The following is a 17,315-nucleotide window of genomic DNA, read 5'->3' as shown; positions in this document are numbered from 1 at the left end:
TAGTGGTGATAGCCAGGTCTGACCAAGCATTGTGTGCAGATTGGGATGCCAGAAGCTTCATTCTTCCACAGCTGAGTATCCTTGGGGAAGTCACATCACCTCTGTGTCCTGGGCTCCTCCTCTGTAAATAATGCCTTTGGACTAGATTATCTTCTTGAGCACCTTCCCAGATATAAGTTTCTCTGATGAGTCAAGGTCATGTGCACCAGGCAGGCAATGGCAGGACCTATATGGAAAGACCAACTTAATTATAGTTTGGGAAATGACTGACCAGCTCTCTCTGTTTTGCCTGACTCCTCTGGATGGGTAGCCACTTTGTCCTCTGTGTACCCTACAGTACTTGTTCACATTGCTACCACAATGTCATCACATTTTGCTGTTGGCGATAACATCATTTCTCTCTGACTAGATCACAAGTTCCTCAAGGACAGCATTGCCTTTAGTATACTCACAGCACCTCCCATAGCTCTTAACTGTGGGAATGTTTGATGAATGATGGAAGGAACATGGACGGGTAGCAGGAAAGGATGGAAAGAGAGAGGGAAGGAAGGGCCAAATAACTTAAACACTCCCAAAATATACACCTAGTGAATATAAGACAGTTTCTAAAACAATGCACAGTAGGAAAAGCAAGTACTATTTTAGCTATTTTACAGTCAGACTCAGTTTTTCAAGATCACATGGGAAAACAGCGCTATGCTTAATAATGGAAACCAATAACCTCTGATTTATAATCAGATGTTCCAAGTAAAAGAGCCTACAGCCTTATTAATTTAGCAAGACAAAACAAGATTTTAAATTAAACTCATTTTCATCCTCTTTATGCAACAGAATTATATTACTTATAATTTTGAAGTTTTCCCTACTGATACATGCTGAAAGATTAAAAAGAGAGTCTTGAAGCTTTAGGACCTTTCATAATTGAAATCTGTATAATATCAGAAATGGAAGTATTTAAATAATTCTTCTTTCTTAGCCATAATGCAACTCCTTGCTTATAATAAACATAGAAAGAAAATAAGGTATATATACAGTGGTTTCACTTCCCACAATTTCAGTTACCCATGGACAACCATAGTCCAGAAGCAATTGATCCTCCTTCTGATGTATGATCAGAAGGCCTGTAGAAGCCTAATACTATGTCACAATGCCTACATTACTCACCTTGCTTCACCTCATCACATAGGCATTTTATCCTCTCATCATCACAAAAAGAAAGGTGAGTACAGTATAGTGTAATATTTTGAGAGAGAGGGGGACCACATTCATATAAGTTTTATTACTACATATTGTTATATTGTTCTAATTTATTATTAGGTACTGTTATTAATCTCTTACTGTGCCTAATATATGTTAAACTTTATCATAGGTATGTATGTGTGGGAGAAAGTATTTTATATATATATATATATATGATTTGGTACTATCTGCAGTTTCAGGCATCCACTGGTGGTCTTGGAACACATCCCCCATGGGTAAGGGGCAGGATTACTGAGTGCTCACAACAACAGGAAGAAGCAACAGGAGGGAAAATCTTAGCTCTTAAGAATGGTCTATTACAAGGTGTCACGATCCATCATCATGCATGGTCAGTGCTCTGTCCTTCATTTAGTTTTGCCTTTACATGGCTTACTTCACTGCTGCAAATGTAATCCAATTTTCTCAGCTGCCCATTAGCCTCTGAAAAAGCAAAGCAAAATGTGGACAAGACTCTTTATCCTTTCCTGCAGTGATGCATTATCTATTTGTGCCAAAAAACTGCCCAATGTCCTCTGCCTCCTACTCTAATATATTTTTCTGCAATTTATTATGGTATCTCTGAGTTTGTTTTTATTATAATCAGTAAGACCATTATTAAATAATAGGAAAGTAAATGGATTACAAGAGCCAGACAAGGAATAAAATTAGGTGTGGCAATGAACAGTGAATGGGGTAATATGGTGGTGATATATCTGTTCTGCTCCCTACAGATCTCCATCCTACTAGCCCAGTTTCAGTCCCATAAGACACCAGCTTCCAGTCATACTCATAACGTTTGGTGGTGCTATGGTTGTGCACTTCTTAATAATGGGTAGTTGACAAGTTGCTGACAAATGGAATCATCTACTAGGTGATTTTGTTGGAACAGTACTTCCCAAAGTGTAGGCTCCAATCCATGTGCATCAGAACCCCCCAGCATGCTTGGTAAACATGCGTATTTTTAGCTTCTATTCTTGATCTGCTGAATCAGAAATGCTAGGGGTGGGCTTGAGGGATTCAAATGCCAAAAAGCACACTAACATTTGAGAATCTATCTTAAAGTGTGAAAAAAATGGAGGGAAATCCCTTCTGGCACTGAGTACCTAGGAAGTAAGAAGGAGGCTGTATTCCTAGGTAATGAAAAGGGAGCAAACAAGCTAAAGTTCACAGCTTTACTTAGGTTTTTATCTCAGTTCTGACTGCTATGGATTTAAGCCAGACTAGAAGTGTGCTCTAAAATCATGTGCTGCATATTGCTGATGAGTGTCTGTATCATGAACCTCAAAAGTGAGCTTGCTTCTGAGCTAATTTGTTTTGTTAACACTAGGGACACCAAAGGTGAAGTTTATAGCTCCCTAAAAGAGCCAGGCAGATAAACAGTTAAAATACTGTATGGTTTGCAATGAGATACCACTTCACACCCACTAAGATGGTTATAGTCAAGAAAGCAGTAACAAGTGTTGAAAAGGATGTGGAGAAATTGAAACTCTTATATATTACCAGTAATGTAAATTGCTAGAATGTAAAATGGTGATCTCTTTAGAAAACATTTTGGCAGTTCCTCAAAAAGTTAAACATAGAGTTACCATGTCACACAATAATTCTACTATAGGTATACACTCAAAAGAATTAAAAGCATATTTACACAAAAACTTGTATATAAGTGTTCATAGCAGCATCGGTCGTAACAGCCAAAAAGTGGCAACAACCAAAATGTCCATAAACTGAAGAATACTTAAACAAATGTGGTACATGCATACAATGGAACATATTTAGCAATAAAAAAAGAAGTATAAATACATGCTACAACATGGAAGAATCTTGAAAACATTATGCTAAGTGAAATAAGCCAAATACAAAAGGGCATATGTTATTCCATTTATATGAAATGTCCAGAATAGACAAATTCATGGAGACTAAAATTAGATTACTGGTTATCAGGGACTAGGGGAAGGAGGAAATGAGGAGTGACTACTAATGAGTACAGGGCTTCTTTTGGGAGTAATGAAAGTATTCTGGAAATAAATACTGGTGATAGTTGTACAGCTCTGTGAAAATACTAAAAACTACTGAATTGTACACTTTAAGAATGTGTGATGTGTGAATTCTATCTCAATTTTAAAGAGTGATGGAAGAAGTGTCCAAGAAAAAAATAACTGGACTACATGGAAAAAATGCTTTCTGTGGTTGTCTATAGGAAAAACTCACTTCCATTTTCTTCTTCTCACACTCAATACATCAGATACCAGATATATGGGTTTTCCACACATAAGGTAATTCTGTGACATTAGTTGGGTGTCCTGCAGTTCAGCTCACTTCTACCTGATCTCATAGGTTGAGGGCTCAAGTCCACAAGACTTCCCACCTCTTACTTAAGATACCAATTGCAAGTCCAGGAATTGGGGTAAATATGAAAATTCCCAGAGCCACTGAAAGTCTTGCCCTATGGGACAATGACAAGATGAAACTGACATCTGAAGGGCACAGCCCTGGGGATAAGAAGACTAGATAAGGTACTGTCAATGAGGAGATGAACTATGAGAACTGTGAGAACATCATTGTGGGTGGAGTGGAAGGTCTGGATATGGACAGTAGAAAAGACATAGAGGCAATAGAACTCAATGCCCTATTAACTAAGAAGGCTGAAGAAGTAGGAATCAAGGATGATTCTCATCTAATGGTTCTCATGGCTTCTAATCTAATGGCTTCCTGGAGAGGCCATTCAATGAGCAAGGAAATTCAGAAGAAATTAAGAGTGAAAAGAGTGATAGATTCCATTTTGACAGGTTGAGTTTGAGGTACCCATGGAAAATCCAGAACTTAGGAAAAAGTTCTGCATTAGAGGTAGGGTATTGGCAATTATCAGCTGCAGCATAATTTCCAAGGAAACAGGTAGAGTTTAGGCACAAGAAAATGTTTCCTTCATGAGCAAGTGCTTCTTATCAAATTAATAAATTACTCTTTTATTATTTCAATTTTTAAAAAGTCAAAGTAGTTTAATGAAAACTGATACAGGAGAACCAAATAGTAATTATATGGTATCCATGTGGTTCTGTTTCCTCTCAATTTCCATTTTGTAGAGATCCTTCAGGGTTTAACTGCAAGATTTCCTTGTTTCATTTCTTCCCTCTAATTAACAAAGAAGCCTTCAAGAGAATATTAAGGTTTTAATACAGCAGAGGAGGAAATATCATGTGAAAGTTAAAGTTTTACTTTTTTTTTCTTACCATGTCTTTTTCCTATTTTGTTCTTTCTCTGTAGTCTCTGGTATTATTAAAAAAAAAAAAAAAATGAAAGAAAACGCCAGAACCATCTAGATCCCGGGCCACAGTTCAATCTTCTGTCTTTGAAACAGCCATGACAGTGTTAAACCCTTGCGTAGATATGTGTATTCAGGAGGAGCCATGGAGCTGCTGATGTAGAAAGGCATTTTGTGTCAAGGACTGATTTATGCCTTGGAGCAGGGCAAAGAGAAGAATACTCAGCCCCTATGGTATCTGTTGCTAGGGGAGCATCAGGCCATCTGCTAGGCTTTAATAAAACGTGGCAATAACATTTTGGTTTGAAGCACAGAATGATTTTCCAAACCAAAATTAAAATTTGTCAGCAACCGAGGAGCTTATAGGTCCTTTTTTTAAAAAAAAAAAAAAAAAAAAAAAAAAGATATTTGTTTTTGGGTTTTTTTAAAGATTTTATTTATTTATTCATGAGAGACACAGAAAGAAAGGCAGAGGCACAGGCAGAGGGAGAAGCAGGCTCCCATGGAGTAGAGAGCCCAATGCAGAACTCGATCCCTTGACTCTGTGATCACGCCTTGAGCCGAAGGCAGACACTCAACCATTGAGCCACCCAGGAATCCCCAAAAAAGATATTTGTAACTATAGCATTTATATTCAAATGAGACATCAATATCTTTCTTTTTCTGTTCTGAACTTATTCTCAAAACCTTGTATTGACTGTCCAATTTGAACTCGTCAGCCTACAATTTGAAGCCTCCAGAATCTGGTTTCACAGAACATCGTGTCAGATGGCAGCTGATATGTGTATGTGTGTGTGCACATGCATGCACATGTATTTAATGTGTTATTTGTCTTACTACTCTCTCTGCCCTGGCTCACAGGTGAATGCTGTGCGAGTATATGTGAATAGTTCCTCAGAGAACCTCGACTATCCAGTCCTCGTCGTGGTTCGCCAGCAGAAAGGGGTGCTGTCCTGGCAGGTTCCTCTGCTCTTCCAAGGACTGTAAGTGGATCTTCTCCTGGACAACTTCACTTCATTTGTTTTCTTCCAATGACCTAGACTTTAATTGGTGTTTTCCCTAGGAAAAGGAGAAATCAGTCTTTTGGAATGTTGACATCATAGGCGCAAATAATGGCTATAGCACATAGCCCAACCCATCCAAAGCTGTTCAGTTTCCATCCTCTGTTTTTGTTTTCTAAGTACACAGGGCATAAAGCCCAATATGGGGCTTGAACTCACAACCCTTACACCAAGACCTGAGCTGAGATCAAGAGTCAGATGCTTAACAAACTAAGCCAACCAGGCACCCTGACTCTTGAATTCAGATAAGCACTCTACCTAGATGTGTAGCACATGGAAGAACTTTTAGCATTTTAATTCCATCCAGAATATTCCATAGCTCTTGGTTAGTGGATCATCCGCTGAGTACAGGGCTAGGTTCAGCAGTCAATGTATATGAGTAACCCTTCTTCCAGTCTTCAAAATGCCCAGAGAGTAAGCATTCTTCATTCTATAGAATTTATTAAGTACTACAAAGTGCTAGAAACTAGGGATACAACAGTGGGAGAAAAGGAAAACATGCCCTCATGCCCTCATGAAGTTTATAGTTTTGCAGGGGAAACTGTATAAGATAAGAAAAAAACCAGGATGCATTCAGACATAGATACATATCAGGGTGTTAAATCATTTTTAGTGGCTGAGTAATTTAAGGATTGAAAATAGTAACTCTCATAGTCTTGACTTGGGCTCTGTTTCTTTTCTTTTTTTTTTTTTAATGTTCCATTTAGCAAAAACTCAAAGAGTGGAAATATGAAATCAACTGGTTGTTTTATCAGGACAGTTTCCCCTTCAAATTTTGGTATTTTTTTCCTCATTGAATTAGGAAGATGGTTTAATATAATGTAGACACAATCAAAGTGAACCGGTCAGCACTAAAGAGTCCTCGAGTCCCTGTTATTACATCATGCAAGTCTATGCCAAAGACTAAATCACTATCAGAAGGTCCAGTCTGAAATTTAAAACACAAGGACTTGAAAATAAATTTGGAGAGAAATGAAATAAGATCGGCTTTTTTCCTTGCTTGTTCACTGAGTCTCTCTCTTGTTTTCTTGTTTTTCCTTCATTGGCTGCTACAGATACCAGAGAAGTTACAACTACCAGGAAGTAAGCCGTACTTTGTGTCCCTCAGAAGCAACCAATGAAACAGGACCTCTGGAGCAACTGATATTTGTGGATGTAGCATCCATGGCACCACTGGGTGCCCAGTACAAACTGCTGGTTACCAAGGTCAAGCACTTCCAGCTACAGTAAGCAGGACTTATGGGGGCCTTTCTCTATTCATCTGTCTGCTGTTGCTGTGCTTGGGCATGTTCAATCCAGTTTCCCTTCTTCCAAGTCAGCACTCAAGAAGGAAATTGGCCACTTGGCATATTGTCTTACCACCTTCTGAACTCTCCTGCTCATAGCTGGGCATCAGGATGCAATCCATGCAATAGGGAAGCAATAGAGACTGGTGCAGAGGGGAACAGTGCCTAACCTCAGAGGTGTGCTATTCTCAGAGGTCTTTGTGAGGACCCTGCCTGTTTGTAGTCCAAGGGAGAGGCTCTGGTGACTGGTTACTTTTATATTATGCATGCATGAGTACCACTCTCCTGAAGGAAGTTTTCTTTTTCTTCTGAGGAAGCCCTTAACCTATTTTTCTTGTCCTTACTGCTATTCCAGTTTTCTCCTCCCATGTTAGGAATGTATACAGATAAAAAGTAGTGTTCTGTGGTTTTTTTTCCTTTGTGCGAAAACCAATGACTATTTCTTCCTTCTTGTGTTACCACCCTTTGAAACAAAATCAATTGGGATACACCATCTCAAATTGTTCGTATTAGACATACATAGAATAAATTCAGTTGGAAGAGTAGTCTCCAAGGGATCTGTTCTTTTCCAGAGGTTACTTTTGTAAAATATTGTATAAATCTGTGCAAAAATTTAAACAGAAAAGTCATTCCTTAATAAGACCATTAAATTCAGGGACTTTCTGCCCCATTCTCTCTTAAGATCAAGGCTTCTCAAGGGTTCAGACCACTTCCTCCTCTCTCAGTGTTTTAAATAAATTTTAAAAGAAAATATCATTAAATTGGTTTATTAAAATTAGTATTTGCACTCATCAAAATGTATCATTAAGAGAACAAAAAGACAAGCCATTGACTAAAAGACTTGGCTACTGTCCCCATTATCACCCACCCTTCCTATTGCCAAGGCAATAATCTTGGCACCCCTGTGTCTCGATACCGCTGAGAATGGAGACTGGCACCCAGGTGTGCACAAGTTTGTGTGCCCAAATCTCTGTGCCCATAGGTCCAGACTCAGCTTCACTGGAACAAATAGGTTTTCTGAGGAAAAAATGAGGAGATCCAGGAGCAAAAATTGAGAAAACAATCCTGTGACCTAGACTTCTCACTAAAACTTTGGAATAAAGAGTGAAGAGTCCCGAAAGGGAATCGATGTTCATATTTACCCAAGGAATATATATGTATATGTGTGTATATATATAATATCTATCTAATATTAGATAGAATATGTATATATGAGATAGAACAGGCATTGGTGAACTATGGCCCACAGACTGGCAACTGGGTTTTATAACTAGAGTTTTATAGGAGCACAGCCCATTCATTGCCTACTACAATGGCAAAGGTGAGTATGGAGACATTATGGCCTATAAGCCTAAACTATTTACTATCTGGCCTTTTAGGATATAAAAAGCAGATGAACATGATCAACAAACTTGAACCAATTAATGTATTTAGGAAACTGTATCTCAAAATGACAGAATGCCTAACCTTTTCAAATGCACATGCAACATTTAACAAAATTGCCAAGGTTTAATATATATCTTGATAAACTTAACTAAAATCCTGTATATGGAATTGAGACAGAAATCAAATACAAATGATGTCTATGAAATCCCCAAATGTTTGGAAATTGAGTAGTCTACTTCTAAGTAACATATGAGTAAAGAAAATATTCTGAACAAATGATAATGAGAATACAACATATCTGAACTTCTGGGATGCAACTAAGCACTGATTAGAGGAAAATGCATAGTTTCAAATGTGTATGTTAGAAAAGAATGGCTGGAAATCAATGTGGTAAGTGCCATTTCAAGAAGTTAGAAAGTAAAAGGAAATAATTAAATAAAAGCATAAAACAATGAAATAGAGAATAAATCAACAATGGACAAAAATCAAACAAAACACAAATCAGTTATTTGAAATGACTAGTATAATTTTTATAACTGCTTTTTAAAAATAAGGCAAGCCCATTGGAAAAAAATTGGAAAGAGATTTGAACAGACGCTTTACCAAAGAAGGTATCCAAAATGGTCCCCAAACGCAATCTTAACTAGCTATTAGAAATGCAAAACTATGATGAGAGATTTCACTACACCTACCAATTTCTATCATTTGAAAAGACCCACCAATGTAATCTCACTGCTACTTATTATAAATCCAACTTCTAGATATATAATTGTCTTATTCATCTGATGGAATACTACACAACAGTAAAACGGAACAAACTATTACAATAGCTGGCAACATGGGCAAATCTCACAAACACATTTTCAAGCAAAAGAAGCCAGACAAAAGGAATACATAGTATTTGATTCCATTCATATGAGGTTTAAAAATAGGCAAAACTATTCTGTAATGTGACAAGTCAGGACAGTGGTGACTTTGGAGAGTGTATTACTGTTTACCTGGTGAGAATTCATTCAGATATATACTTATACTTGTGGTTTTTTTCTGTATGTTTGTTACACTTCAATAGGAAGGTTAATTTTTTAAATCATAATATTTTGGGGATCCCTGGGTGGCGCAGCGGTTTGGCGCCTGCCTTTGGCCCAGGGCGCGATCCTGGAGACCCAGGATCGAATCCCACATCAGGCTCCCGGTGCATGGAGCCTGCTTCTCCCTCTGCCTGTGTCTCTGCCTCTCTCTCTCTCTCTCTCTCTGTGACTATCATAAATAAATAAATAATTAAAAAAAATTTTAAAAAAAGAATCTTTAAAAAAAATAAATCATAATATTTTAAAATAGTATATATTACTTTTGCAGCTTGTTTTTCTGATCAGAATGTTTTGTTCTATTGTAAAGCTCACCTTACATTTTCTAAGGCAGTTTTTAAAGGGGTCTATAGCCAGTGGAGTTGCTAATAGGAATCAGATATTTATCTTGGTCTTCTCTGCAGCTCTTGCAATATGTACCTAAGAGGTGGATGGACAGACAGGTGAATGAATGGCTAGAAGGATGGAGAAGTAGTCACAGCATTTTATCCAAGTCTCTCCATTAATTTTGGCTTAGAAAAAAAGTAACATGATAATTTGAAATGCAAAAAACAAAAAAAAAAAACAAAACAAAACAAAAAAAAACCTCACTCTCATCCCTGGGTGGGGAAAAGGCAGAAAAAGTTTCTCTGGTAGAAAAAAAATCTACCCTTATCAATTAAGTGAGAGTTTTAGAAGGGAGGTTTGAACATTAGAATATACATTTTTAGAGTTTTCCAAGTGATTCTAATGTGTAGCCAGAGTTGAGAACCACTACCTCTAAGCAATTTCTAAATATGGTGCTTACATTTAATTATTTTAATACTTTATTTATTTAAATAAATCTTTATTTAATACTTTAATACTTTATGATATTAAACAATATGGGAACTCATATATATTTGAAGGAGGTGGAAGTACATTACTTGAAGAGTACAGTTTGAACTTTGGAGAAGCCTCATATTTACTGATTGGTCTCTGTGTCTTTGACCTGTCACTGTCACCTGGTAGCAGTTTAACTTGAATTCTAGGGCTGGTTTTCCTGTGAGGCTAATTAGACCCTTTGGAGAACTGAATTCTGTGAAACTGAAATCATAAGGTCACAACTCTGTGCAAGTGTTAATGAATGACATGCATGCTGGTGGAACTGCAAATCTATTCCCTCACATTGTCTTCTGTTTCCACCTCGAATAATGTGACCTGACCTCAGCAACCAGGCATTCAGAGCATTTCAAAATGCACACAGTTACTAGGACTTTTATGAGAATAAGATAAGTCTGAGAAGAGCTGGTAACTGAAATATATATGCATCTCTTCCACCTTGGCTCCGGATTGGCTACTCAGAAATCTGGAGGATGATGGTAACAGGCAGGATCTAGGGATTGTGGTGAGATCTGAAGTCTACAGATTGAGAGAAATGCTGAAAAATCAACTCAAAAGTCCTAACATGGCAGTTTCTGTTGTATGCGTTTGAGTGGCAGATAGAAGGTATATGAAAACATGTTTCAGGACTTTTTTTTTCTAGAATTGTAAATTTTAAGAATGAAAGGAACTTTGGAAATTGAATCCACTGACCTCATTTGTACTGATGAGCAAACTGATGTCCAGGAAGGTTAAGTGACTTATCTAGACACACAGCTAGGAAAGGGTAAAATCAGGGTAAAATCATTCTACTCCTAACTCCCAGTTCTGAGCTCTTCCCACTATAATATGCTATTTCTACTTTGTGTTTAAAACTGTCCTCCGAATTTTTATGTTGCCCTAAATATGTTTCTCAATTCCATAAAGCATTTATTTATTTCAATCAAGTCTTAAAAATAAAATTCTGACTTAAAACATTACTCCCTGCCATCTAACTATCCCTCACCCACCTCCACACACACATAGCTTTGCCACCACTTACTTTCCCCAATTCCAGTGCCCTAGCATTCTGTGTTGCAGAGTGTGAAGCTGCAGGCAGGGAAGAGCCCCTCGCTATAGGGGCAGGCAGGCACCTAATCATGGGGTCAGGGGAGCTTGGAAAAGGTGTTAAGAAACTTAGGTAGTTGGGGCACCTAGGTGGCTCAGTGATTGAGCATCTGTCTTTGGCTCAGGGCATGATCCCGAGGCCCGGGTATTGAGTCCCACGTCGGGCTCCCTGCATGGAGCCTGCTTCTCCCTCTGCCTATGTCTCTGCCTCTCTCATGAATAAATAAATAAAATATTTTTTTAAAAAGAAACCTAGTAGTTGTCTAAGTTGTAATAGTTGTGTGGAGGGTTTGAAGGGGACAAGACTGGAGGTGGAAAAATTAGATATTTATTTGAGAGGGGGATGGGGAGCCTGATGCCAGGTTTGATCCCAGGACCCTGAGACCATGACCTGAGCCAAAGGCAGACCCTTAATTGACAGAGCCACCCAGGTGCTTGAGATTCACTGATATTTTTTGTGCAACTGAATATATATGGGATTTTTATGGCAATTGAATAGTTATATATATATATTATATATAATATGTGGCTAAGGAAAATGAGAAGGTCAAGAATAGGGTAACATTCTTATGTAAGGGATGGTCTGAGAAATAGGAGCCATGAAAAGAAGCTGAGTAGGCACAGCAGATGTGTAAGAGAAAACCCAGGAAAGCAGGTGTTCCAGAGCCCAAGGAAGGAAAGAGTTTTGAGATAGAGGGAGTGGTCGTCAGGGTCAAGCGTCACAGAGAGGTAAAGTTAAGAGTGAAGTCGCTGGGTTTAGCAATTAGGAGGTGACTCTTACCTTTTAGCAAAGGCAACCTGAGGGGGATGGTGGGGAAATAATCCTGACAGCAGTGGGAAGAGGAAAGGATGAAGGAGGGATGAAGGAGAATAGTCTTTTAAGAAGCTGGGTTGTGAAGGAGAGGGAGGAGGTAGAATGACACCGAAGGAGCGAAATACAGGAAAAAGGGAGGCATTTTGTCGGGGTGTTTTTGTTTGTTATTTATTTTGAAAATGGTTGAGATGAGAGCATATTTATAAGCCAAGGCCGTATAGAATTTCTAGGACTGTTGGATTTTATAGAAGCAGAGTCCCAGAGAAGGAGAGAAAGGATAGGAGGTAGCACATGCATGCAGGGTTTATACTTAAACCAGAGCGATGAGGTGGAAGGTTATTCACAGCCAGAGGGTTGCTGGAAGGGTTGGGGTGAGCGAAGGGAGTTCATAACAGATGGCAGTAAGGAGATAACAGGGAATGATATTCCGAAGTCCATAGTCCAAGTGAATAATAGGGCATAATTTCCTTCAACAAACAAAGTGGGGGTTTTGAACACACACTGGGCTCTGTGCCAGGGCCTGGCTATCACAGGATAAAGAAGATGCTGAGAATCTCACAGTATTTTCCAGTACTCACCCCAAAAAACCGCTTTGCTCTTGTCTCTGCCTCTTTTCCCACCCACCCTCTCTACCCACCCCCCTTTCTTTTCCTTCTGTTTTATGACTCTCCCATATGGATTTCTCCTCTTTCCTCTTCTTCTTCTCCTGTCTCCCTTATCTGCACACTCACCTCTCTGGACACCATCAGGTCCTTTTCTCTTCCCCCGTCCCACAAACTAAGCAGAGCAAGAGAATAATATCAGCTTTGAGTTTTTCTTATTTATCGAATAAACATTTGTTTCCTGTGCTTAATCTTTTTAAACAAATGGATTGAAAAATTTATACTTTTTTTCTCTAAAGGTGTGTGGGAGTCTCAGTTAGCTTTGTCCTGTTGGTTAACAACACTGTTAAGGACGGTTGGCAAGATAAACCTTCCCCAACCTGCGTCAGGGCCCATGGGGAAGGAAGCAAAATGTTTCATCGGCAACAGACACCATGTTTATTTTGCATACCCTGTTGGCTCTATGACAAAGAAAGGACTTAAATGTGATAGTCTTAAAGAAAATAATGTTTTTGAAGCTTGTATGTATTATACTGGTAAAGAAAATGCAAAGAACAAGGGAAAAAAATCATATTGATGCCCATACATTCAGTGTTACAACTGGAATTCAAATTATAGGGGAGTATAGAAAGAAATTTCTGGCCAAAGAAAACTGGTTGCATCTGGAAATCTCATGCTGTCTGTTGCTAGCCAAGAAGATCTGTGTCTTTTTCTTTCCCTTGACCTGGCAAGGAACAGAGTTGAAGGCCCCGTGTTGCCCTGGTAACAGTAGATGACACCACACTGCTGACAGGGTGCTGTCCAGCCACGCACAGCGCCGGGTCCTGACCCTGGCCGTGGAATCTCAGGAACAAACACACAACTGGGTTTGACATTGACTTTGGCTTCTTTAGCTGACGTAGGGCCACAAGTTTTCAACTGCGCTTCGACAGAAACAGTCCTTGACGCTGACAACTTCTGTTGGGAGTAGACACATCAAACTTGCCCCCATTGCTAAATTCTGAGCCCCGTCTGCCAACAGCTTAAAATTGCTGGTCATTAAATTTAGAAATAGTGCTTAAGTTTTATGACTTCTAAACAACGCCTCCAATTATAAACTTCTTGTTAAATGTTTTGACATGTCCTTTATAAAGGAATCTTTAATAAAGTTTTTAAAACGGTTTTAACTTTTATAAAAGGAAAATTAGCAGCAGAGTGAAAGACTCTTTAGAGAGCACCAAGGGATGAAGCTGGGAAGGAGCCCCAGGAGAAGTTCAGTTTTGGGTTCCCTGCAATGCAGGCCACCCTGGAGGGGTGGGGACATGCAATCCCCCAGGTGCCAGCACGGAGAGTGCAGTGGGCTTGAGTGAGTGACCTTCACAGCCAAAGATGAGGCAGGAGCCAGAAAAAGCAAAAGCCCAAAAGCAGCCCTTACAAAACTCTGGAGAAGACCAATTTGTCTTTGTGTTTTCTGGCTTCTTTAACCTGTTCTACATATGTTCATGGCAGCCAGCACTCTCTGCTGCAAGTACATGCTTCCCACACTCCTGTCCTCAGTGCTGGATTGTTGCTGTCTTCCACAGAAGAATGAACATATCTAATAAAATAGTTCACAGTAAATTACTAACTGGAGAGAAAACAACTACATTATATTCTTTTGGTGGTATTTGCATTTTAAAGGAGGATGGCCTTAGAAGGCAATGTGTAAACAGAAGAGGAAGAAGTCTTGGACAGGAATATTAGCCAGTGTGCCAGGCAATTGGAGAAGTGCTTGGGAGCAGGAAGTGTATGCTTCTAACCCTAGGGCCCCTCCCATGGTGATTATGCATTCACCACATTTAAAATAATGATCTTTTGCCATAGATACATCCAAAGTATTCTGAAGTGTCACCTACGTTATCCAGAAGGATCTCAAGCCTTCTTTTCCTCTCTCTTTTAGCCCATTCTGACACCCAAACCCTGTGCTTGATTATAAAACCTTAAGAGAATCCAAAGGCAAAAGTGTCTACAAAAGTAAACAAAGTAATTACTTTTATAGGTACAACTTGATGGGTATATAAAGACCTAAAATTGAACCCCTCCCCAATTTGATCATTCTTGAGAGTTGAAACCAAGTCCTCAGTCTACTTTGTCAGTTTGATGGGACTAGAACTCTTTTCACAAAAGGTAAGGGTTTCCTTGCATCTACTGTAGGATGATTTTCTTTTACACAAATAATTTTTGCAGGGCACCAGGGTGGCTCAGTTGGCTAAGTGTCTGCCTTCAGCTCAGGTCATGATCTCAGGGTCCGGGGATCAAGCCCCATGTTGCACTCTCTGCTTGGCAGGAAGTCTGCTTTTCCCTCTCCCTCTGTACTCTCCCTCTCTCTCAAATAAAAAATAATAAAATAAAAGTTTTAAAAATATAAATAGATAGATAGATAGATAGATAGATAGATAGATAGATAGATAGATTATAGATTTTGGTTACTAACTTAGCTTTTCTCTCACTTTCCCCCCTTTCCTTTCTCCCACTTATGTTTCTCAGGACAAATGTTGCCTTTCACTTCACTGCCAGCCCCTCTCAACCTCAGGTAAGCGAAAATTTTCAAGGTTATCATGATTCTACCTGTTGACAATGCACCCAAAAAAGCCATGGTAGTAGGTAGAGTCAGAACATGGTGTTACCGTTGACTTTTCACAACTTGAGATATATTTGTATTTTTGGCATGTTATTCATATTATTACTGGGATTTTAGACACAACATTTAATCTCATCACCTTAATTGGTGCAAAATGGGAGGCATGACATTTTTTGGAAGATGTTCCTTGACTCAATTTTTAGCAAATTGTGTGTTTGTTATGCACCAAAGACAGTGTTAGACTGTGGTAGGTGCTGGACGTATGAGGTGAAGAAGAAAAAGATGCAACTTCCACCTTCATGGACCTTATAATAGAAATGGGTGCTGCAGGGGGCAGGGGAGGGGGTGGCAGGGAGTGGAAGGCCAAACACAAAACAGGTACACAAATAATTAATTGACCTAGAAATAACAGATATTAATTTCTGCAGTGTAATGGATAGAATAAATTAGTTACTCTTGTCATAAAGAGAGAACAGGAATGCTGACATGAGAAGAATTAGATATCTGTGCTGTGCTCTCTACTAAACCAAATCATAAACAGAATAAATATTTGAAAACTTTAAGTTGCTTTTCTGTTGACACTTTGAGCTACTTTCCTTTTTTCCTTCATAGCTTCTGAAAGAGTAAAGTGTATGCAATAGCAAGTTTATAACAGATTTGTTTAATGTCTTGATATTTTTTGTAAATCTTCTGCAGGCTGTAATACAGGTTAGATCATAAATGGCTACTTAATTTTTGTTTTGGATATGCTAAAACTGGGATTAACATAATATATGGATACTGTTGTAAACCTATTACAAGCATTTATGTGCTGGTAAATACTTAACAACCAGTTCCCGGAGAGAAACTCCTGATTTGTAGTATTTTCCCATTTCTGTGGTGAACATACCTCTAATATGGCCAATCCTAAGCTGCCAACATGATGTCCTTGAATACAGAGTTGGGAAGAGACGTGAGCAATCAGCTCTCCATACCTGTATGAGCCAACTCCCACACATCTTTTGAGAGCTAAATTTCCCATCGGTGAAAGCCTCCACAGTGTATACATACTGCCATCCAGTGACAAAAGAGGACTACAGGGCCACAATCTATTGCCCTCAACATTTATTGGCCACTTCATTCATGAAATATTTGAAATCAGAGAGGGAGATAAAACCATAAGAGACGCTTAACTCTAGGAAACAAACTGAGGGTTGATGGAGAGGAGGTAGGTGGGGGAATGGGGTAACTGGGTGATGAACATTAAGGAAGGCACATGATGGAATGAGCACCGAGTTTTACATGTAACTGATGAATTGCTAAACCCTATCTCTGAAACTAATAATACACTATATGCTAATTTTAAATTAAAGAAAAGAAATATTTGAAAACACTAGTGGCTAGGTGCAAAAGGAGATATCTAAAAAGGGAGGGAAAAACTTACACCTCAACTACAGTCTAGTCTAATAGTACTCTATAGTGCTATGCTAAATATAGTAATGAACTGAATGCTGAAGTGCACTTTCAGTTTGTTGAAAATCAGTGATGATTATATGTTACGGCTCCCTTTTATTTTTAAAAAGGTATGTAAATGTGAAAATCTAAGCAGTTTGTATATAAATCTCAAACTAAAGTAAAGCATCCTTAGAAAAAATAATAAAACAGAAATTTTTTGATATCTATGAAAGTTTGACCTTACTATTAACTGTACCCATTTTTTGGCCTAAATTTTATATCCTTTTCAACTGTAGGAAACATTTTCTAATTATATAAACTCACCCAAACTATTATACATTCTCACAGAACCTTGATTATCAGATAGAAGCAGGTTACAGAAGCAGGTTACAGGTAGGTAATGAGGACTCAAGATGGTGATTTCTGGCCTAAATTCCAGCCATTGCTTTAGGTACTTGTCATTTGCTTCTTTTTGATAAAAGTAGATTATCCGGGCAAGGATCAAAAACATTTATTTGGGTTCCCTAAGAACCAAATACCTCTTGAGAATTCCAGAGCATTTACCCTTGGAAGAACCCTGTGTTATATGTATTTGAATCAAGC

The 17,315-nt window shown here is 38.6% G+C and overlaps 1 protein-coding gene and 1 long non-coding RNA gene across 3 annotated transcripts in view; one reads left to right on the top strand and one right to left on the bottom strand.

The window, feature by feature from the left end:
* Positions 1-17,315, top strand: part of SIDT1 (SID1 transmembrane family member 1) — a 95,545-nt gene that overhangs the window by 24,529 nt on the left and 53,701 nt on the right. For both annotated transcript variants that reach the window (XM_077884434.1, XM_077884433.1), the window contains exons 2-4: positions 5,360-5,481; positions 6,615-6,785; positions 15,185-15,230. In XM_077884434.1, the coding sequence (XP_077740560.1) occupies positions 5,360-5,481; positions 6,615-6,785; positions 15,185-15,230 (339 nt within the window). The remainder of the gene's footprint in view (positions 1-5,359; positions 5,482-6,614; positions 6,786-15,184; positions 15,231-17,315) is intronic.
* Positions 4,865-17,315, bottom strand: part of LOC144305529 (uncharacterized) — a 30,772-nt gene continuing 18,321 nt past the window's right edge. The window contains exon 2 of the long non-coding RNA XR_013372530.1: positions 4,865-5,557. This is a non-coding gene — a long non-coding RNA (uncharacterized LOC144305529). The remainder of the gene's footprint in view (positions 5,558-17,315) is intronic.

This window comes from Canis aureus, chromosome 35 (assembly GCF_053574225.1).
Source record: "Canis aureus isolate CA01 chromosome 35, VMU_Caureus_v.1.0, whole genome shotgun sequence".
Lineage (NCBI taxonomy): Eukaryota > Metazoa > Chordata > Mammalia > Carnivora > Canidae > Canis > Canis aureus.
Note: the sequence above shows the minus strand (reverse complement) of the source record. Positions and strands in the feature narration are given on the sequence as shown.